We start from the raw sequence: 22,650 nt of genomic DNA, 5'->3' as shown, positions 1-22,650 counted from the left end.
GCTCGCTCGGTGCGGCGCGGGGCGCTCCGCGGCAGGACCCTCAGGCCCGGGACAAGGGACCCGGGGTGGCACCGGGGGGAGGGCGTGCTGGACCGTGCGACAGGGGACCGGGGCATCCCGACGGCGCGGGGGTAGCACCAGCCACGCTCCCAGGGGGCGGCGGGTGCCCCTCGCCCCCCGCCCCGGCCGCCGTCCCGCCGCGCCCGCTGTCGGGAGCCGTCGGGGCCCCGCGGGAGCGGGCGGCGCGTCCCCGTCCCCGCGCTCTGACGCGCGCTCCCGGGGCGGCGGGCGCGCCCCCGCCGCTATAACTGGCGTGCATGGAGTCGGGGCCGGCGCAGAGGAGCGGGCGGGCGATGGGAGACGCCGCTCCGGCGGGATAGAGGGGCGGAGACGGGGGCACCCCCGGGGCCCGGCCCGCCCGGGGCTCGCCGCGGGCCCGCACCGATGCTTGTGCACAGCTACCCGGGCATGGTGAGTGCGGGACGAGCCCGGTGGGGCGGGACGGGACGGGACGGGGGGTCGGGGACTGCGGCCGGGGGTCCGTGCCCGCCTCACCGCCGCTGTTTTCGCCGCCGCAGGACCGAGCCGAGGGGCTGCCCGGGGCGCCGGCCGGGGCCCGCCTGCCGCAGCTGCCCTCGCTCAACCAGGCGCCCTATGGCTCGGCGCCGCCGCTCTGCCACACGCCCGCCGCCGACTTCCAGCCGCCCTACTTCCCCCCGCCGTACCCGCAGCCGCCGTTGCCCTACCCGCAGGGCCAGGAGCCCGCTTACCCTCACCTGGCGGACCCGTACGCGGCGCTCAGCCCCCTGCACCAGCACCAGCAGCCGGCCTGGCCCCCGCAGCGCGGCCGGCAGGACGAGCCGGGGCTGCTCTCGCAGACCCACCGCGCCCTGGGGCTCGACCCTCGCCGCGAGTACCCCGCCGTGCCCCGCCTGCTCCACGGGCTGCCCGACGGCGGCCACGGCCTCGCCGACGGCCCGCTGGGCCTGCACGGCCTCGGCCACCACGGCCTCGAGGATATCCAGGTACGGAGGGACGGCGGGAGGGTGCCCGGGGTGGGTTGGTTGCGCGGGGACGGGGCCGAGTCCCTCTGCCTGTGCCACCGGGGACTCCAGGCCGGGACAAGTCGGGCCCCACGGCGTCCGTACCCCCGGGCAAACAGAAACACCGGGCCGGGGATTCCCTTTGCTGGGGCTCGTTGGTGCCCTCAGAATTCCTTCTGGCCGGGGGCAGCGGGGGGATCGGGCCGTCCCCGCACCGCGGGTAGCCGGTGCCCGGAGCCGGCTGACGGCTTTTCCTCGGTGCTTTCAGGCCGTGGACGACGGCGGGATGAACCTGCTCGATCAGTCCGTGATCAAGAAAGGTAAGAAAAGCGCGGCGGCTCAGCGGAAAGCGGCCCCGGACCGGGCCCCGCTCCTGCCCTCGGGGCTCCCCAGCGTCGGGTCCCCCCGCGGGGCTGCCCCCCGCCCGTCGGGAAGGGCTCGCTGCTGTCCCCGCCGAGACTGAAACGAAAGCGGCGGGTCCCGGCGGGACAGCGCGCCCGCCCGCCCCCGGCCCGCTGCTCTCCCTCGGGCGGTACCGCGGCCGCCGCTCCCTCCCGGTACCGAAGGGCCCGGACTGGCGGACGCTGCTGCCGGGGAGCCCCGGGGCTCACCCCGCCGGCGGCCGCGTACGGTTTGCGTGGAAAGCCCGGGGATGCCCCGGCGGCGCTCCCGGTGCTCCCGGTCCCGCCGCCCCCCGGTCGGAGCCCCGCGCCCGGTGGCGGGGGAGGCAGCACGGGCCGCGGACCGCATCACACCGCCCCGGGCCGTTCGGCGGGACCGGTACCAAGGGGAAGGACGCGTTTAACGGAGGCGAGAAGTGGCGCGGCTTTGGGGCCGGTGCTGCCCGTCCTTGCAGCGTCCCGCATCCCCACCTCGGCAAAACCCGGGTCTGCGGAGACCCCTCTCTGCCGCTCCAGAACCGGGGCTTCGCTCCGGGACCGGAGGAGCAGCCTTTCCCTCCGGGCCGGTGCGGGGATCGGGGCTGCGGGCAGAGGTCCCGTTCGATCCCTGAGATCTCCCGCGTGCGGTTCTGCCCCGCACCCTGACCCCGCATCCCAAGGAGCCGGTGGGAAGAACAGCTCAACTCCCTAAAATATTTCTGTACTAAATTTTCCGCCGGGGCGTTGTGAGAGCGAGGAGCGGGGCGTCCGGTGCGGTGCTCGGGGCGATCCCCACTATGGAATATTCCAGCACTGCTCTTGGCTTCTCCCCGCGATTTTTTACAGAAATATGTGGATGGGGAGGACGCGTTTAACCGCCGAGCCCCGGTGCGAACGGGACCGCAGCCACCGGGACGGCTCGGTAACGTGGGCCGGTGGGTGCTGCGGCCCCGCAGCCCCGGTGCTGGTCCGGTCCCCGGTAACCGCATGAAAAACCTCCCGGTCGTGCGGCTCTTCCCCAGCTGCCGCCGCTCGTCCCGGTGCCCCGCAGCCCCTTTCCCTAGAAAAGGCTGTTCTGGGAACACGCGGCTGCCAGCGGGACATTAATGACCCGCATTAATTGAGCTTTAATCAGAACGCTGGAGAGGCGTTTCATTAACTATTCGGGAGTGAGGAATGGTTGCAAGAAGCTGAGGGGTGCGTGAGCCGGCACCGACCTTTCCTCCGCAGCTTGGAGCGCCCGGAACGCTCGGGAAATATCCCGCAGTGGGAATGCTTGTCTGGAAGTTCGGTTGGAGTTCATTGCGGGGTTTTCCCCTCCTTTTTCCAAAAGCGCCATTACTTAGAATTTTTTGTCTCCTGTCAGGAGGATTTGTCGTTGTTTAGTGTCTGGGGTTTTTGCCCTTGGAGATTCTCTAGTTCTCTAGTTTTGGAAAGAAAAGAAAAAAAAAAAAAAAGGAAAAATAAAATTAAAATATTTTTGGCTGAAGGCAGGAACGGTGCAAAAAAGCTTGACCGCAGCCCCTGTGCTCACGGCCACTTGTTCTTCCACGCCCGTTCTTGTTTGGGTATTTTTAAATTTTTTAAATATATTAATATATCTTTTCCGTCCCTGTTTTTGCCCTCCTTATTATTATTTTAATTTTTTTCTATTATTATTCCTGTGTTTGGAGCGCGAAGCTCCGAGTTTGCTGGAGAAATCGATAAATCCAAAGCCGAGAGCGTGTTTGTGGGGGGAGTTGTGCAGCCGCACTGGAAGCGGCGGGACGGAGCCGCCGGGGCTCCCTGGGAGCGGGGGCTCCGTCCCGGCACCGCTCTGTCACCCACCCCGCTGCCAGGGATCGGAGGATGGGGACCGGAGCCGATGGCCACGCTCCCCTTTCCTGCCCCTGGAAGCTCCCAAACGGGCGAGTTCAGCTCTAAAGAAATCGGAGGAATTATGGAAGCTGCAGCCGGGAATCCCGGATCAAACCCCTCTGCCCTCCGCACGGCCCGGGAATAAATTCCTTTACATTCGGCTTTATTTTTTTTTTTTTTTTTTAGAATGTGTAAAATGTGGCCGTTCTCCCTCCGCTGGCTCTGTCAGCTCTGAGCTGTGTTCTGGAGCCCCAGCGGGGCCGGAGCCGAGCCCGGGCCCCCGCGGGTGAATGACACCCCAGGAAAAATAAAATTAAATTAAAACCATCTGAGGCAGCTCCCGGCGGGTCCCGGGCAGAACGAGCCGGAGGGAGCGGCTGGGCAGAAGGGCTCGAGGACCCCCTCTCTGAAAGGAGCGAGGGTAAACCTAAAAAGATCATTTTTGTCCTAAATCGCATCGAGATCCCAAATACCGATTAATCCCAGAATGAAATGGCCGTCGGACAGAAACCTGATAGAAATCTTTGCGTGTGAAAACAGATTTATCTCGCCTAATTAGTTGCCCAGATATTATTGCCTTGGTTCAACAAAATATTAATCACCTGCCCCAAACCCCCAAACCTCCCTTTTAACTCCCATCCGTGGTTTAGTCCCCCCCGGTCGGAAGGAGCCCGGAACGGGAGGGAAGAGCCCGCAGCCCCGCGCTGTCCCCGCAGCCTGTCCCCTCCGCTATCCCGGGGTTTCGGGGCCATCCCCGCGGCTGGGGGGTCACTCCCGGTGTCCCCAGCCCGGACATGCCGATGTCCCCCGCTGCCCGGCGCGGGGAAGATGCTGCCCGGAGCCTCGGAGCGCTACTTGGGAGCATCCCTGACTGTTTTCCCCTCCTTTTCCTTCCCAAATAAACTTCCAGCCGTTAATATAATTCCAGGGATTTTGCGGGCATCTCGGAGACGCGGTGCATCGCCACCCTCTCCCCTCCGAGAGTTTCCCCCAGCCCGCAGCGCTCCGGCCCCTCGGCTGCAGGTAACCCCGAATGAAACAAGTGGAGGGGAAAAGCGGGGACCCCCATCCCGGGACCCCCATCCCGGGACCCCCATCCCGGGACCCCCATCCCGGGACCGCCATCCCGAGACTCCCATCCCGCAGTCCCGGCGGTGGCTGCGCGGTGCCCGCATCGCGGTGCGGGGAGCCGGATCCCGGCTGGAAAGCGGCGTAAAAAATTCTCATTTCCACCTTTGCCCTCGGGACTGGTTCTGGTTCGTTATCGCCATGGTGATCCCCAGGGCTGGAGGCTGGTGAAGGGCACCGAGAAACCCCCGGTGAGGGGGTCCCGTTTGTTGTGGGGTGCGGTGTGTGAGCTGGGATTTCACTTGGAGCAGGGAGAGATGTGCTAGCTCTGAAAAACGGAGCATGAGTTGTTCCCCCGTGCTGTCATGACAAATGGGGTGATAGATTTCGTTTGGGAATTAAATGGATTAAATCTTGGATAGGGCAGCGGAGCATTTATGAATATCTTGTGCCCCCATTTGTTCATTCTCCCTTTTTTTCCAGCAGTATTTCAGAAATTGTTTTCTTTGCCTTTCTTTTGTTGTTGTTTTGTTTGTGGTTGGGATTATTATTATTATCATTATTATCATTATTATCATTATTATCATTATTATTATTAATTTTACTTTCCCTTCCAAGCATTTATATAAGACCAGGAAATATTAGACTGGGAAACATTAAAATCAGCTCTGAAAAACTTTAGTTGGGGCTCTGGCTGCTTTAGTCTACAGCAGCTCAGGAATTTTCTGCTCCACTCACCTGCTGCCCTGATGTTTAGATACCCAGGTCAGCTACCGAGGTCTGGCTGTGAGAGAGACCCCCCAGAGATAAAACCGGGGACTCAGCAAGTCCCAACTCCTGGTGCAGGGTGTGACCTTCTGGTTATGAAATCAAGCATTTAGGTCGTTGTGCTCAGTAGCAAAAAATCCTGCAGCTTGGTTGTAAAATAAGGAGGGGTTTTATTGCTTTCACATCCTTTTGGGATCAGCAGAAAGCTTCTGGGAGAGCCTTTTTATTACAAAGAAAAATACAAATCTCTTTCCCTGGCACCTGGGGACACGCAGGGGTGCGGGAGCAGCCCTGGCAGCGGGCAGGAGCGAGCTGGGGCCCTGTGGCAGCAGGAGCAGGGTGAGCCACAGGGGCCCGTGCACCCGCTCGCGGGCACGAGTTTTGGCTGTGGCATTTTACAACCTGGAGTAGAGACAGAGCAGGGTGTGACCGGCGTGGGCTCACGCTGGCACCGAGGCGCGCACAGCGCACGGCCCCGGGCTCCGTGCTGGGGCAGTGGGACCTGGTGCTGCCGCTGTGCCTTGTGTTTGTGGGTCTGGAGCTGCCACTGTCCCTCATTTCTGTGGATCTGGTGCTGCCACTGTCCCTCATTTTTGTGGATCTGGTCCTGGCTGCTGCCGCCCTCCCTCATGTTTGTGGCTTGTTCCAGCTTCCATGCGAGGCTTTCGAGCCGCTCCGAGGGGCAGCGCTAGCGTTTCTGCTCAGGAATGTGGACCTGTTTGGCTGGATACTGGACAGGCAGATGGAAAGCTGTGCCTCAGAGCCCACAGTCAGGAATATTGCAAGAAGTAGCTGTCACTACTAAGGAATGCAGCAGAGGAGGGAGATTAAGACCAAGATCTTTAGATCCACTCGCCACCGCACGCGAACTCCAGGTTTTGAAGCTTCTCAGCTTCTTCTCAGGCTGCTGGGACTGGTGGGGTTGGGGCAGTGGCATGACAGCAGCCGTGCCATTTCTCCTTTGTTTTGGTGCAAGGAGGAATTGAGCTGTAAGAAATGTAAGAAACCAGATGTGGCAGGGGGAAAAAAAAAATCCTGAAAGAATGGTAGATTAGATAAACATCATTTCCTGTGACGAGCAAGGTAATAAATGAGGTCATCCTGTAAAACACCTGGGGCTGTGAAGATACAGCTTTTATAGGACTGTCCAGGGCCGTGGGTGGAGGTTCTTGGCTTGCAGTCAGCTGCAGGGTGCTGGGCTCTCTGGGGAGCCCTCCCATCTCTCTGCAGTTTCATCTGCAGCGGTAGTTTGGCCTGAGTAGGAAAAGGGGCTCACCCTGGACAAGCCGGGTCTTGACTGGAAGTTTTGCTGCCTTAGTGCTGCTCATGAATGCTTTAAAGTTTCGACAAGCCCTCGCACACAGCGGGAGATAGAGCAGCGTTCCTCAAAACACAGTCACACCTCGCGAGCCCCGCGCTTCTCCCTCGCGCGCGCACCGTGCGCGGCAGGAACACCTACTAATCAAACAGAGAAACTTAAAAGCAAGTTTTTGCTCTGAACTGCATCCAGATCACCATTCCTCCATTAAAATGATATTTTTAATGTCCTATAATTGCACCAGGATAAGCCCAGGTGTGTGTTCATGTGAGATAACACACGCGGGTACCGGTGAAGGCGCTGGGCTTTGTCTCAACCTCCCCAGTGCCTCCCAGGCATGTGTTATCTCCAAGTTTCATGTACCTTGTCATGACTTACTGTTTAATTAGATGTTTCTAAATGAATTTTTTTTCTTTGTTTGAAATAAAGAGCAACTCTTAAAGGGTAGGTTCAGGAAAGCCAGCTTGGGTTGTTTTTTGGCATGTGGCTTGAGCCAAAGGAGCAGCACCTCTGCTCTGGGAGGAGAACCCAGGTGAGGCTTCTCCATGGACAGCACTGAGCGAGCAGCACACACATGTTGGGCTTGTTCTGGAGCACCTTTCCCTTCATTTTGGGGGCTGTTAGGTTTTTTTGCAGTTTGGTGGCCACTGTCACATCACTACCCTGGCTCCCACAAGGGCTACTTCATCCACAGGGGGACTGGCAGCAGGACAGCCTTGGCCAGGTGACACTGTGGTGTTTGTCCCTGCAAAGGAAGTGGTGCCAAGATCTAAATTTGTGTGGCAGCACAGGTACCTGCCTCACTGGGGTCCCTCGGGACAGCACAGACCCAGGCACGACCCACAGGAACCCATCAATGTCACTCCAGACCAGGGTCACACTAAACCTGCAGCAGAGCAGAGGCAAACACAGACTATTCCTCCCAGTTTAATATTCCAAGATACATGACCTCAGAAAAAAAATGTTTGCAATCTCTCTTAATTATTTGAAGAGCCTAAATTAGGTTCTCTGAAGTCCTAGACTAGCACTCTAACCACTAAACCATCCCACCCTTTCCTGTGTGATCCAGGGAATTACTCACTCTTGCTGTCCTTCCATTTGTTTGTTTATTTTAATTCTTAATGGAGGAACTAATTAGCAAATCTAGATGTGATGCTTGGAGCTGCTGCGTGCTCAGCTCTCATTTCCCTGGCCTGTCCCCAACCCAGCTCTGCCTTCCCTTTGGTTGTGGTTTTGGGGGGAAAGGGCACAGAAGCACACGGGAGTGAGAGGGAATTGCTAGAAAAGAGCCCAAGGTACCCACTGCAATTAAACAGCCCCAAAACACAGCATGGCAGGAGCTTGGGGCTTGGAGCAGCACAAGAGGAGCTGGGAGCAGGTTCACCTTCGTGGCTTAAAAATCCATCACAGTGTCTGTGGTGCGTGCTTGGGATTCCAGCCGGGCTGAGTCTCCCCACCCTCTATCTCAGGCATTTATCTGGCATCAGTCACCAGAGTGCCGAGGCGCCAGGGAGAGAGGGATTGGGTCAGGCCCTGCTCCCTCCGGACTGGTCAGACAGGTCCCAGGGAGCAAGTGGTGTCCCCAGGGCTCCCTGAGAGGCCCAAAGTGGCCACATGTGTGGGAGAAAGCAGAGCCACCATCGCAGGGCTGGAGAGGTGAGAGCAGAAGATCTGACCCAGGGTGCTTAGGGAGGTTTCCAGCACAAAATCCCAGTTAGCGAGAGATGGGGTGGCTGTTGAAAAACCATCATCAGAGGGTTTGTCTCAGCAACCCAGGGCATCTGAGCAAGGAGAAGGAAAAGCCTTTTTTGCTGTGACAGTGGGTGAGCAGTGCCTGTCCCCAGAATGATCCCTGGACACGCCGGCAGCTCCGGAGGAGCCGCTGAACCGAGAGATTCTCGTTGCTGTGGTCAGACCCAGACTGAAACCCCGCCAGCTCGGCGGGCTGGCAGCGAGCTCAGTACGAAGGGAAGAATTTTTTCTGTTATTATTCACGTCTAATCTTTGCTGGACGGTCTTTTGCCCTTCAACAACCTGAATAGATTTAAGAAATTGACAGGAACATCACCATGGCTTCCACGGGATCGGCCGCCGCTCACCGCGATGTCACAGCTTTCTTCTCCCCTTTTAGCTTATGGAGATGCCAGCCACACAAATTCAGGTGCATCTATAGGGAATAGAGGGAAAATCTCCCCTGCATGTTGTTGTGAAATGGATTAAAGTGTTTAAACACATAAAGATCTCATAGACCGGGTGCCAAAGTGTTTGTGCTGCTAAAGGAGTAAATTTGGGGTGGGTGATGCTGCAGGCAGAGTTATGGAGTGTGTGGGGCTGGGAGCACTTCTGCAGCACAGCCAGGGGTGACATTGGATGGGGAACTTCCCTTGGTGTCAGCATGGGGCACTGTGGGTTTCCAATCCCTCTGGTTTAAATCCTCTGTCTCTCCAGATTCCCATTTCTAAACCTGCTTGGTTTGTGCTGTGAAACATGGATTCTATACAGAATTTGAACTGAATTTTAAATAATTATTCAGTAATGGAAATGAAATTGAAATAGTTAATTTTCTAATGTAGATGTGGAAGGGCATAGCTGCAGATTCAGAAAAAGTAATTTAGAATCAAGAGGGAGGGAAATAATGTGACTAAACTGACTAAACTGACTTCTCCAATGAAGTCGCTGCATCGGGGTGGCTTCCAACCAACAGCACAGGAAATATCTCCAAACACTTTGTCACTCAAAAGCAGAACCCAAATAATTTTCATTCATTCCCTTTAAAGGTTCAGACACCTGAGTTTTACTATTTAGGGGCACATTTTAATCACTGATGTTTGGTGCTTTCCAGTGAAGTGTTTCTGCAGTTACTGCTCAGGCTGCGACATCAGGGTTCCCCAGACAGCAGAATCCACTCCATGAAATGAAGCATGGAAAGGAAACATGTGGGAACTCACCACAAATTAATTGTGAGCAGTTCCCAAAAAACTGACAAAATATTCTGAACAGCAGCGTGTTTGAGGTCGGGTCATTCCTAAATGGTGAAACACAAAATGCATTAGCTGAAATGATCAATTGCAAAGCACTTTCTAGTCCCCTTCCCAAGTCCTGCAGGAGCACAGGGGGCTGAGTAAATTCTAATTTTATATCAGCTGGCCATTCCTATCAAAACATGATGTACTTAGCAGGGACCACTCTTAATCAAGCCATTGTACCCATGGGTTTGGGGGAGTCTGAACCTTCCTGCTCCATCAATTCCATCCCAAAGCTCCCCAGGAGACACCTGCAGTGACTGGGACTTCACTGGGTCAAACAGAGGTACAGAATGAAAAATTGAACTAATATCACATGGCAACTTCTTCGTATTTCTTTCCCAACCTGATGAATGGATTTGCATGGGAAACAAAATGTTAAGTATGGGAGTTTTGCATAGGCATGGGACCTCTCCTGATTAGCTTTCTCATGGGAATAGATTGAGGTTTTATCCCTGCTCTCCTCTGAGGGTCCGAGATTCATTTCCCTATCAGAGCTCAGCGATCTCGAAAACCCACAGATAAAACCAAGATTCTTTCCATCCTTCCATTTGAAAAGGCCGATGATGGTGGTTCCTAGAGAGGCTTTTTGACAAGGGGACTTGGTTCAGGTTGTGCATTCGAGATAAAGAGAATACCTGTATAATCCCCTCTGGGAAGAGAGGATAATTACAGACTGCGGGTTTGAAATACAGCTGATGGCTCTGACCTCCTTCCCTGGACCATCAATAAATACCTCTCTGCTGAAACACCAGGAAATTGGTGCAGCTGAACTCTGCAGCATCTCCTCCCTGAAAAAGAGCTTTTAAAGGGATGGCAGGAGCAGCTGCCCCTGGCTCACACCTACATCCAGATATTTTTTTATATATGTATCTCCATCTTATAATGTACATCGGAGACATTCAAAGGAAGGTTAGATGAGCTCACGGACAGCTCTTCCCGGAAGACAACAGCTCTGTGCAGCACTTTCCTCAGAGGCTGCACACAAACATCCATCGGGAGAGCAGCGGGACCCCGGCCAGGGACAAACCGGGGGGCTGGGGCTGTCACCGCTGCACCCGCATGGAACCAAACCCTGCGGCAGGTTTGGAAGGTGCAGATGTGCCCTTGGCGGGCAGCACGGCGCAGATCTCTGCCCCGCAGCCGTGCCCGAGGCAGCCGAGCCCACCGGGGCACGGCCCTGGAGGGGGACGGGGGCTGAGAGGCTTTGGTGGGGGCTGGAGATAGAGCCGCTGTGCCTGAAGATGAGCGATGGCTTTGTCCCAGGTTGTCTCCTAAGGCGATTCACTGCTACCCCTTTAAAATGCAACCTCGACAGCAGCGCACTCCCACTTTTAAAGGGATGTCGCAATAAAAGCTCCGATATTCAGGGATTCCGCCTTACCGAGGAAGAGAATTTACCTGTAGTGTATCTGGAGAGAGAAGAAAACAGACTTGTAAGACGGGCAGCGATTTGCATGTTCCCTCTGGACCTGTTTTTCCCCTTACAGCACCCCGAGCTCCAGCTGGAAATGGAACAGAACAAATAAAACCACGATAAGCAACTCAATTCCCAAGTACCACAATTTTTCCTGCTTACAGATAATTTTGCAAGCAAGCAGCACATTTCTCCTATGGAAACGAGTCTGTACTTCGTATTTTTCTCTTTTTGTAGGCAAAGTTTCTTTTCCCTTAAACCCAAAAGCCGATGGTTTGCTGCCAGCCCTGAGCAGGGACACCGGCTCCCGCAGCTCCCGGCAATCCCGCATCGAAGAGTGAGCCGGGCTGCAGCTGCACCTTTTCCACCGAATATTTACACTTCAAAGTGCCCATTTCCAGGAATCACAATGGTAATTTCACCCACAAACTTTGGTGAACAAAGATGAGGAGGGAGAAGGAATGCAGGAGCATCCTCAGCCCGGACCGTGCTCGAGAGGGAGGATGAGGAGGCGCAGGGTTGAGGATCGGCAAGAGACGGAAATTCTCCAAGGTTTTCTAGGTAAAAACCTTTGAAGAATGGGTTTGTTTTGCTCCTTCTTTTTACCTCTCAAACTCAAAAGCCAAAGGATCCACCTCTGCAAGCCAGGAGTGGCAGAAACGTTGTGCTTTCTTTTGGGATGCTCTGAAGGCATGAGGCTCCTTATTCCATTCGCTGGATTCACAGCCGAGCAATCCGTTCAGCCGTGTTTTTGTCTTTCTCCCGGCTGTCTCTGAAAAACCCTCAGGGAGAGAAGGCTGTGACATCCCATCCCGGGGGCTGCAGCATCGCTGGAGGTACGGGACTCCTGCTGTTCATGGAATTGCCTTTCCATCGCCTGCCTGCTCCAAGGGGCATCATCACATCCCGTGCTCAGGGGCTGGACCAACTCCTCCTGGTGCATTCAACACCCAAGGACTTCTCACCTGGAGAAATCTCCCACCAGAGGTTACTTGGAAAGTTTTAATTGGGTATCATAACATCCCTCCCAGGTAGACATTATTATATTATTATCTGCAATTTGTTGCTGGAGACAGTCAAGCCCAAACTGGGATAGTGACTTGTTCTGTGTCATAACACAATTTCATTCTGGCTGTGCCAGATACAAAGAGATAACCCCAGGCAGGCAGGGTGTGCTCCAGCTCAGGGAAGTCAAGGGATGGAACCCTTGGTGGTTTTGGACACCAGGACTTGTTTGAAATCACTCTCTGCATCAGGGTTTTTTGAGCCACAGCAAATGAAGTTGTGGGGGTTCATTTTCTGACAGTTACACCAGGGTTTGTTTTAAAGACAAACCAGAGCTGACTCAACACAAAAGGCTCCTCTGGTGGGAGATCACAAACCTTGAGGTTCACAGGGAAGATGGAGTCCCATGTACCTGCTCCAAGCACAGCAGCAAATGATTCACTGGGAGTTTGGGTGTCTCCAGTGCTGCTCACACACACCTGGAATACAACAGGTTGCAAGTGGCACCTGCCCTGTGAGGTTCAAGGCTGCAGCGAGAGGCTGCGTCTGATGGAAACTCTTCCTGTGAGGTGCACAGCAGAAATGAGCATCATTTCCCTTCCCACACTCAGCAAGATTCTGCTGTGTGCCTGTCACTGCCGTGCTGCCCTTCTCCAAATCACCACAGCACCAGGAGCCAAGATGATGGGGTGACAAACTGCTCGATTTCACAGCTTCCTGCAGAAAATCCAGAGCTATGAAAACAGAGGCTGTACAGAGTCAGCCTGCAGCACAGCACTTCCCAACACTTGGGCAAGAGCTGAAGCCTGGATTGCTTAGAAAGGCATTCCCACAGGCTGGAATTGCACACACACAGATCATGCCCATGTACCTGAGCTGTGGTAAATCATTTAACTTGCTCAGTGCCTCAATTTTCCCCAGCTGCACTAAGGAGCTGGCTTGAGTCAGGAGCGAGTTAATGGCTTTGGTGGCTGGTGCTGTACCAGCACTGAGGGTCAGCAATGTGTGAAGCCCTTTGAGGTCTGCCAGCACAACCTTATTCCTAAATCTGTTTTCCCTTTCAGATCTGACCCCTCTGACCTGTGCCAGGGCTTACCTGTGTCCAGCCCACCTGCAGCATCCCCAGGGCAGGTCAAAATGCTTCACAGGGGCTTTAGTTTTTGAAATCTGCAGCCAAGCTCACCTGAATTTGCAGATTTAGAAGTAGCAGGATTAATCTGAATAAACAACACTTCCATGGGGAAAACCCTCTCAGAAATGCCAGGCAGTTTAAGAAAGGAGGAGGACAGAGTGAAGCAATCAAACATCAATAAATAATAATTGATAAATAATAAGAACAGATAACAAAGATGACCTTGCATTCATCAGGAATGCTCTGAGCAGTTTTTAAAGGTCTAAGGTTCCCCTTTCTTTGGATGAATCAACCCAAACTTGTGCCCTGCCATTTGTAGCTTCCTGGAGTGGGCTGGGGTGACCCAGGGGTTCCCCATCCTGCTCACCAGGCAGGGCTGGAGGTGTGGGCACCATCCAGCCCTTCCCCATCACCCTTTGCAGCGTGTTGGCGTGTCACTGTGTGCACGAGCACCTCTGGGATGTGTTTCTGTGTTTCCATGGTCAGGAGCGGGACCCGAGCCTGCCCAAGCTCCTGCCAGGGGCACGAGGGAGGGAGAGCCGGGTCACTGTGGGAAAGGTGATGTCCTACTCTGCCAAAAACCGGTGTCCGATCCCGCAGAAGGCATGACGAGTGCAGTGACACGGTGTGACACTTCTACCCCCCGCTGCTCTCAGCCCCTCGTCGTGCCCCGCTGCTCCTTTTCTCTGTCCCTGCAGTCCCCACGCACCCCGGGGCTGCTCAGCGCTCTCACCTCAGCGTGCAGCCCCGTCTGTGCTCCGCAGGGTCGCTCCTGTGCGCTGTCCCCGGGATGAGCCCCCGGCACGGTGCGGCGGGAGCAGCCCCGAGCGCTGCCCGGGCTCGGGGGGCTCGGGGGGCGCCGGGGCGGGGGCTCTCGGCCGTGCCCGCAGCGCTCTCATGCTTCCTTCTTGTCTGCAGGCTGGCTCAGGTGCTCCGATCACCTGCTGCTTGCGGGAGCAGGGAAGCAGCAGCTGAAGATCGAGGGGGACTTTTGGTTTACTCAGATGGCAAGAGACAATTTTGGTTCCCCAAAAGCCAAGGAAACAAAGCTGTCAGGCTTTAATGGTAGCTTGTCTCCCTCCTGCAGCATGTTTATGGGCAAACAAGCTGCAGATCAGACCAGGCAAACAGCAGCAGGTGAGGCTCAATAACAATAATTCGTGATTAATGGCGAATGTGGCTTTGTTTATTCTTGTTGTGTTGAGGCAACGCTGTCTGATGGATGCTGCAGGACTCCGGGCCCGGCTCGGCTCCCAGCTCTGCTGCCTGCCCCGTCCCTCCCTCACATCCCGTGTGCCCCGGGAGGGCACAAGCTCTACGTGACACAGCCACCCTGTCCCACACCTGCACGTGCCCAAAGTGACGGGGCTGTGGCCTTGGCCGAGGCTTGGGGGCAGGAGAGCAATGCCAAAATGCACGCTCAGTGCTGGTGCCTGCCTGGTTTGCTTGTGGCACAGAGCTGGGCTTCACCCTTCACAGCGGTCAGCTCCAGGGCACAGCTTTCCAGGGCTTTGTTTCTGATGGTAGCACCATGCCTAAAAGCTCCAGTATGTGTTTCCCAAGTGCTGTGTCTCCATGCTGCACATCACCATGGTCCGTGCCTCCCTGCCACTGCCTGTGGGGCGTCTGGCAAACACAGAGAGGGATCCAGCCCTTCTCCTTGGGCTCTGGTGTTAAATCACACTGGGTTTGCCTCCTCCCCAGACGGGGTGTCCCATGGGTGTGTGGTGAGGCACGAGCCCTCTCCCTGTCCCTGCATGGCTCTGCTGTCCCCGGGGTGTGCACAGGTCCCTGGCCACGCATGCGGCTTGCGCGCAGCCACGGCATGATGGCAGGCATGCAGGGGTGTACCCAGACAGAATCCAGGTTACAGGGAGGATCAGTGATGCACAGCTCTTCACACCACGCTACGAGCAACGCCTGCTCCCCAGGGGAGCCTGGTTTGGGGGTGGCCCTTTCTGCAGCAGAGCCCCATGGCTGGGACCCTGCAGGGCCTCACGGCTCAGCAGCACTGCATGGGTATTTGCAAACCACGCTCTGACTTTTGATTTTAAGGGATCCCCTGGAGACTAACCTAACCTGTTCTGGGACTGCGGAAGAAAGCTTTGAAGTTGCTCCTTCCTGGAAATAGTTCTGGTTTCCTACGTCTCAGGGGGACGTTCCTGTGTTTGTTCTGCCCTGAACCAGCCTCAGTCATGGCAAGCACTGACCACAGCTGCCAGCTCCAGCAGGGCATCTCGCCCTTTGCTCCCTGACTTGGTGCAGGTTTTGTGCTGGGAGGAAACTCCACGTCCTTCAGCTCCTTTCCATTCATCCCTTAGTCTTAAAACATGAGTCATTTTTGTGTAGCACGTGCTGATTTTTATTGCCGTGCTAGCGAGTCGTGGAGCTGGATTTACAATATGCTGATTGTAACCACCCCCTCACAGGTCCAGTCCATGCACCCTCCCTGGTTAATCCTGGGCTTCTGATTCATTTTGGGCATATGTATTTCCTTTATAAACCAGCAGTCACTGCTGCATTACTTGCAGGAACCATCTGACTGTGGAACAGTCATTCCTGAGGAATAATGCCGGGGCTGAAATGGTCTTTGGATTCTTTCAAAACCTGCTTTTTTTAAACCCTGAATTAAATTGGTTATTTCAGAGCATAAAAGCTCTGGTTAATTATGCTCTGGTTAATTTCAGAGCATAAAAGCCAAAGAGAATTGGCACAAGTCTCACCCACAGTTTTAACTTATAAACCTTTATTGTGTCTAAGAACATTTCTTATGGAATGACAAATGGGAAAACCGAGCCCCTTTGGCCCGGTGTGATGCTGTAGGCCCAACAAGATGCTGCAGTTACCAGTGCCTGTGTTAATTGACTTTTGCCCATTAAGCAAAGGGAAGTTTGTGCTGGATTAATTGGGTTTGATCTTCTCAAGCTTCCTTTAAGCCAGGGATGATGAAAGTTTAGGGCTGTGGCTATTTGTGGGGTTAATCCCAGAGCTGAAGGCAAAGAAACTCTTTCCCCTGGTTCCTGTGGGCACATAATGGAAGCAGAGCTCTCGGCCAGCCCAGCTGGGTTTGGGGCAGGGAATGGAGGTGGTTGGTCCTGCCTGGTGGGATGCAGCGGGTGCTGGCACAGAGCTGGGCTGCAGCTGCAATCCCTGCAGAGGACTGGCATCCCCTGCAGTGGGACCAGCCACGTTTTGCTCCACGGGGCACCCAGAGGGGACAGGGAGGGCAGCTGGTCACAGGTCCAGCCAGCCACACTGTGGACAACCCTCAGTCTTCCAGGAGACCAGCCCAAACCTTGGCTTTAATTACAGCTGGGCTGGGAGGTGTGGGAAGGCAGGCGAGGGCAGCGTCCAGGCTTCTTCCTTCCCTTTAACCTTCATTTAGTTTAGTTTCATCACCCCACCTCTCACTGAGGAAAACAAGGAACGAATGAGACATCCCAGCAGCCGTGCTGCAGTCTGGGAAGGGCTGGAGGGCTGCCTGGAGAGCCTGGGTCTCTCAGCCACGGTCTCCTCTTGTCTCCCTCTCCCTTGTCTCCAGTGCCCATCCCCTCGAAGGCCAACGGCACCAGCATCCCCACGCTGGCCATGAGCAAGGACGGCCTGATCGGAGGGGTCACCAACCCCAACGAGGTGTTCTGCTCCGTGCCCGGCCGCCTCTCCCTGCTCAGCTCCACCTCCAAGTACAAGGTGACGGTCGGGGAGGTGCAGAGGAGGCTCTCCCCCCCCGAGTGTCTCAACGCCTCTCTCCTCGGCGGGGTCCTCCGCAGGTAAGCTGCCCCAAGCTCTGTGTTCAGCTCTTGCCTCAGATAAAGAGATGAGAAATTCTTGTGGTACATTGAGGAATAGTATTTTTATTGCTTTTTCTTCTTTCCTTTCAAACCTCAAAGCTTAAATTAGGATTATTGCTCTTTTAATATGAATTATGTGGAAATTTATTTTCCCTCTTTGTTCTCTCTTTTCAGAGCCAAGTCAAAAAATGGGGGTCGGTGTTTAAGGGAAAGGCTAGAGAAAATTGGGCTAAATCTACCTGCAGGAAGGCGCAAAGCTGCCAACGTCACCCTGCTCACATCCCTCGTGGAAGGTAAGGGTGTCTCCCTGCTCCCGTGGAGGGTGGAGTGCCAAAACTTCCATCCCCTTAACTTCCAGCTTTCCAAAAACCAGAACTCTTAAAATATGGAGTGCTCACCAGTGAATGAGCATGGCAATGTCCCTGTGTAAGTCTCCACACTGATTCAAGGATGTGTCCTTTTAAATGAGCAAATTTTGGGAAGGCAGCAGGCAGAACACAGATGAAACCAAGACAGCAAATGTCCAAGAAAATGTGCAAGCACTGTTCCCCTGCCTGTGGTAGGAGGTTGGAACTGCAGGATCTTTAAGGTCTTTTCCAACCCAAAGCATTCTAGAAGTCAATGCTTCCATGTCTGTTTTCCAAAACCCAGCCATTTCTGTTGGATCAGGCGTGGCCCACAGAAAAGGGCTTCTCATGGGTGCCAAGCAGGACTGTGAGCATCCTTCTGGCTGGAGCTCAGGGTATCCCTCATGTCTTTGAGCTGTTTTTAACAGCTGGGTCACAGAGACCAACCCCAAAAAAAGCCTGAACAAAGCTGCCAAGAATTTCCCAGCTGCTCTGCAGCCCCGTGTGCCCACCTAAGGCACAGCTCAGGTGCTTCCAACCATGCCATGCTCAGGCAGCATCCCAAGGTCAGGGTCATGTTGCCTGTAAAGAAGGAGATGTCCCACATCCAAGTCCTTCCCTCCTCCAGGAAATGGGTGAGACACTGAGGAGGTGTCAAAGTGCTCTGAGGTTTTGCAGGTGGAGCTCAGGTGTGCAGCAGGCACCCTCAGAGCTATGGAAAAGGTGCTGCCCTGGCAGGCAGAGCCCTGCCCAGACATGTGAGGTGCCCCTGCCTCCCCTCCTGCTTCTCCCCACCATGGAAATGATGATGTTGCCTCTGCGTCCTGGGAGAAAAGCACACGGGGAGGCAAACAAATGGAATGACAGCTCTGCCTCCCTCCGAGCTCAGGAATCCATTGTGTCCCTGCCCAGCTCGGTGCAGGCAGCTGCCTTCGGATCCTGAATAGAAAATCACCCCCATTGTCGGCAGCAAATTAAATGACCCGCTTCATTAGGCGGAGGTTGTCACCCAGGGCAGTTGGTTCGTGCTGAATGAAAGGCTGATTTCCATGAAAAGAAAGGAAAGAAAAGAATGAAGTAAAGAAAGGAAGGAAGACATGTACAGTTTGATTTCAAGTGGCTGCTGATGTTTTGGTTCCTGCTTCCCAGCTCATAGTAAATAGGAGTGGTGCTGTGTGTGTTTGATGGATATAATTTCCTCCTGCTTGTAAGCACGATGGAGCCAGGGGATGTTTCACCCAGAGGAAGGTGCTGCACTGCCATCACCCAGCACACACAAACTGGTTTGTCCCCCTCTGCCCCAAACACACTCTTTCCTGAACATTTGCTGTCTTGGCTTAATTTCTTTTCTCCTCTCCACCTTCCTGAGGTCTAATCATTTAAAAGAGCCAATGGATGGGGTCTTGAGTGCTAATGAGATATTTTTTCTTACACTGACCCACAGCCACTCATGCAGATGGGGAGGATGTTCCTGGAGAACCCAGGGAGCACCAGGTAGAAACATTCCCTTGGGAGTCCTCTCCATGTACACCAAGCACTCTCTCTTTGGCAAGTGGTCCATGAGAGCACCTCCAGCCTGGACCCAGGGGAGCAGCAGGGCTGTATTTCCACTCCAGAAACATCCCTGAGCTCTTGGGAGGAGGTTTGCCCACAGCCAGGCTCTTGCTGCCCTCCTGCCCACCACAGCCCTCTGTGGACTTGCCTGCAGCCTCTCCTCCTCAAGATCTGGCTCAATGTGTCTTTAACACTAAAGCCAGAGTGTCCTGTTCCCCCGGCACCTCTGTAATCCAGCATCCAAACTGCCTTTAAAAAACATTAAAATGTGCAGCCACTCACACACTCCTGGAAGAAATAAATCCTGGCTCTGGATCCAGCCCCGGCTCTGCCATGAGGTCACTCAGCTCTTTTTTGTTATCCCAGTATCAGTTTTTCAGTAGTCATTCCTTTCTGTCTGTTTTTTTTTTTTTTTAACACACAAACAACTGCAATTCTGATTCTTTAGGTTTACCTTATTTGCTCTTTCTCTGGAGGAGGAGATGAAGTGGAAAGTACTGTTGTTGTGTGGGAAGCAGAGACACTTTCCTGTGACAGGACTGAGCTCGGGGAGCTGGGCAGGCAGGGATGGGATCTGGGTTAATGCTATTAGGATGGATGGCCTAATACGTGTGAGCAGCAGGGGGGCCAAGGCAAATTAGCTCTGCCTGCCCGACCGGGATTTCGGGTGTTGGGCATGATCAATTGCCATCAGCTCTGATTATTTCCACGGGGACGCCTGGAGATGGATCAATTCCATCAATGGGTGGGCATTTCCATGGGGTGATGGATACGCTGCCTGCACGTCCAGCCCGAGGGCACTGTGGGGGATGTAACCCCCTGCCTCCTGCCCCTGCCTCCTGCCCCTGCCTCCTGCCCCTTCCTCCTGCCCCTTCCTCCTGCCCCTGCCTCCTGCCCCTTCCTTCTGCCCCTTCCTCCTGCCCCTGCCCCTTCCTCCTGCCCCTTCCTCCTGCCCCTTCCTCCTGCCCCTTCCTCCTGCAGCCACGGGGCTGAGCTCACTCTGTGACCCTCCAGTTTCCCTTTCAATCTCTTCTCAATTTGAGGAAGCCAAGTAGGAAATTTTGGAAGAAGTAGGGAAAGATGCAGCAGGGGATGTTCCCAAGTAAGAAATGCCTCTGCTGTTCTTCCTTTTGCAGCAGGTGCCCAGAGTCACTCCTCACCCTGCTCCAAGGCCAGCACTGTCTTGATGCTCTTGTAAAATGTAGTAAAGCAAGGACCCAGCTGCAGTTTAGAGCTGGCCCTGGCTTATTTGGCCCACACAGACTAATTGCCTTATAGATGAGAATAAGAAACTCAGTGGTGTTTCTGCAGCAAGAGATGAAGGTGGGGAGAGCTCTTGGGTGCCCACTGAGTGAGGGAAGGGCGCCAGTCCCACCAGGACTGAACCCCAACAGCGAGATGGCTCTACAGGAGTTCCCAGTTCCCAGTTCCTTCCCTGTCCCACTGGAGATGGCTCAGTGCTGATGTCCCTCTGTCCTGCTGGCAGGTGAAGCCATTCACCTGGCTCGGGATTTCGGCTACGTCTGCGAGACCGAGTTCCCGGCCAAGGCGGCGGCAGAGTACCTGTGCCGGCAGCACTCCGACCCCACGGAGCTCCACACCAGGAAAAACATGCTGCTGGCTACCAAGTGAGTGCAGAGGGCAACGAGCCACTGCGTGTCTGCAGCCTGGGAGGGCAGCATTAGCCCCCAGGCTTTGCTTTTCTGTGGGGAAGAGATGGGCTCGCACTGCAGGAAGGTGTCCAGCAGCTGGGATGGCCTGCATGGACTGAAGGGTTTGTTCCTGCATGGATTGAAGGGTTTGTTCCTGCATGGGAGAGGGTGACCCAGCCCTGGAGAGCATTCTGGTCCTGCCTCATGTGCCCTTGCAAAGCATGGATTGAAGGTTATTGTTCCTGCATGGATTGAAGGGTTTGTTCCTGCAGGGATTGAAGGGTTTGCTCCTGCAGGGATTGAAGGGTTTGTTCCTGCAGGGATTGAAGGGTTTGCTCCTGCAGGGATTGAAGGGTTTGTTCCTGCAGGGATTGAAGGGTTTGCTCCTGCATGGATTGAAGGGTTTGCTCCTCCATGGGAGAGGGTGACCCAGCCCTGGAGAGCGTTTTGGTCCTGCCTCATGTGCCCTTGCAAAGCTGGAGCAGCTGCAGTGGCTCCAGTTCTGCTCTCAGGAGCTTTCTCCAAGCTGGAGCCAAAAACTCCCAGTGGGGAGGTGGCTGTTGAGGCAGGGAGCAGGAAAAGAACCCCAAAATACACACCTGGAGAAGTTATGGATGCCCCACAGATGAAAGCATTTAATGCTGGGTTGGATGAAGTTCTGAGCAGCCTGGTGTCCACACCAGAGGGTTGGAACTGAATGACCTTTTAGTTCCCTTCCAACCCAAACTGTTCTGTGATTCCATGAATGTGTCCTGCAGTTCTCCACATGCATTATGGTGACCAAACCTCTCTCTTTCAGGCAAATTTGCAAGGAGTTTGCAGACCTGATAGCCCAGGACCGCTCTCCGCTGGGGAACAGCCGCCCCTCGCTCATCCTGGAGCCCGGAGTGCAGAGCTGCTTGACTCACTTCAGCCTGATAACCCACGGCTTCGGGGGCCCGGCCATCTGTGCTGCCCTCACCGCCTTCCAGAACTACCTGGTGGAGTCCCTCAAGGGGCTGGATAAAATTTTCATGAACAGCACGGGGAACGGGCACACGGCCGGGGACTCCAAAGCGTCAGACAAGGAGGCGAAGCATCGGAAATAACAGCGCTGCCTGCCCCGGTGGGAGCTCCCAGGGCACCAGGGGCAAGGAAGACCCAGAGCCACTGTTTTCTGAACTGCCGAGCTTGAACGTGGGGGGAAACCCGCAAGGCAAACAAAGAAAAGACAGGAGAAAAGAAGGCTTAAAGAATTTAAGGAGAAAACAGTGCTAATGGACGTAGTGAGATTGAGGGAAGCCAGGCTGATGGCTTTGGGGTTTTGCCTTTTTTTTTTTCTTTTTTTTTTTTTGGTAACGTGGATGCAGGAAGCCAAGTCATGTGCAATTTGATTTTATTTTGCTTTTTAAAACAAACCCATAGTGAAATCCTGACGTGCTCCAGGAATTTGTTCCAACTGAAAAACTGAGAGGAAAGAGCAAAAGCCTCATCAGTGCAAGACCCAGAGCAGGAGCAGCCGAGGGCAGGGGGATGGAGCCCTGGCTCTACCTGGATTTATCCACTGGTTTTGAGGCAAACACCCAGGAAATCTTCAATTCCCCCACCCACAGCCCAGCCCTGACACCAGGCCAAGGAAAACTGCTGGCAGAACTGCTGTGGATTTAAAGCAGGCCCAGGCTTTGTTTACAGCTTCAAACTGAGACTCACTGTGGATTTTCCTGTGGGCTGAGGAGCCCCAAGCCACGAGGAACAACCTCACAGCCAGCAGGAGCCAGGGCAGGACCGAGGGGAGCCCCCCTGGCTGCTGCCCTCCCTGCTGGGGACCAGGCAGGTGAAGTCAAACCCAGGACTAAACAAAACTCCACAACCCACAGATAACAGCACACAAGTTTCTAAGATTAGTAATAATAATAAGTAAAGCACAAGGAGCAGAACTTGAACCAGGCCAAACGGAACTCTTCTAAATCTGTATATATTTATTTATGTGTAATTAAAATCTGAAAGTTTTAAAATGTCCAGTGCAAGTTATTTATATCAAATTGAGTTGGGTTTTTTGTTTTGCTTTTGTTTTTTTGTTTGATTGTTTGTTTGTTTTGGGTTGGGTTTTTTTCTTTTGAAAGATGAAAATCTTTGGATTTTCTGCCATTAGAAATGGGAATGAAGTTTTGGATCCACCAAACTGTAGCATGGACAAGCTAGGCTGTGATGATAATGACTCTAGAAGTTCTGCAGGATTTTGTACTTGCTGTTGTTTCTCTTAATGCTGCAATAGATGTACAACACCCACACCACAATGTCATTCTCATTCTCTTA

General features: G+C 54.5%; 1 protein-coding gene across 1 annotated transcript; it reads left to right on the top strand.

Annotated features, from left to right (window-relative positions):
• The first annotated feature begins 444 nt into the window (after positions 1–444).
• Positions 445–22,650, top strand: TFAP2E (transcription factor AP-2 epsilon). The gene is made up of 7 exons (XM_064398611.1): positions 445–471; positions 579–1,025; positions 1,312–1,363; positions 16,553–16,781; positions 16,977–17,095; positions 20,190–20,331; positions 21,155–22,650. Exons 1-7 carry the CDS (start codon positions 445–447, stop codon positions 21,441–21,443), a joined length of 1,305 nt encoding a protein of 434 aa, XP_064254681.1. The 3' UTR covers positions 21,444–22,650.

This window comes from Passer domesticus, chromosome 24, assembly GCF_036417665.1.
Source record: "Passer domesticus isolate bPasDom1 chromosome 24, bPasDom1.hap1, whole genome shotgun sequence".
Taxonomy (NCBI): Eukaryota; Metazoa; Chordata; class Aves; order Passeriformes; family Passeridae; genus Passer; species Passer domesticus.
The sequence above is the reverse complement of the archived record's forward strand: the minus strand, read 5'-3'. Positions and strand labels throughout refer to the sequence as shown.

Bases quoted from the DNA above. Each gene is read 5' to 3' on its own strand.
- TFAP2E (XM_064398611.1), top strand. From the start codon at position 445: ATGCTTGTGCACAGCTACCCGGGCATG. The intron at 1,364-16,552 runs GTAAGAAAAGCG...CCTTGTCTCCAG, and splicing joins TCAGTCCGTGATCAAGAAAG to TGCCCATCCCCTCGAAGGCC. The intron at 17,096-20,189 runs GTAAGGGTGTCT...TCCTGCTGGCAG, and splicing joins GCTCACATCCCTCGTGGAAG to GTGAAGCCATTCACCTGGCT.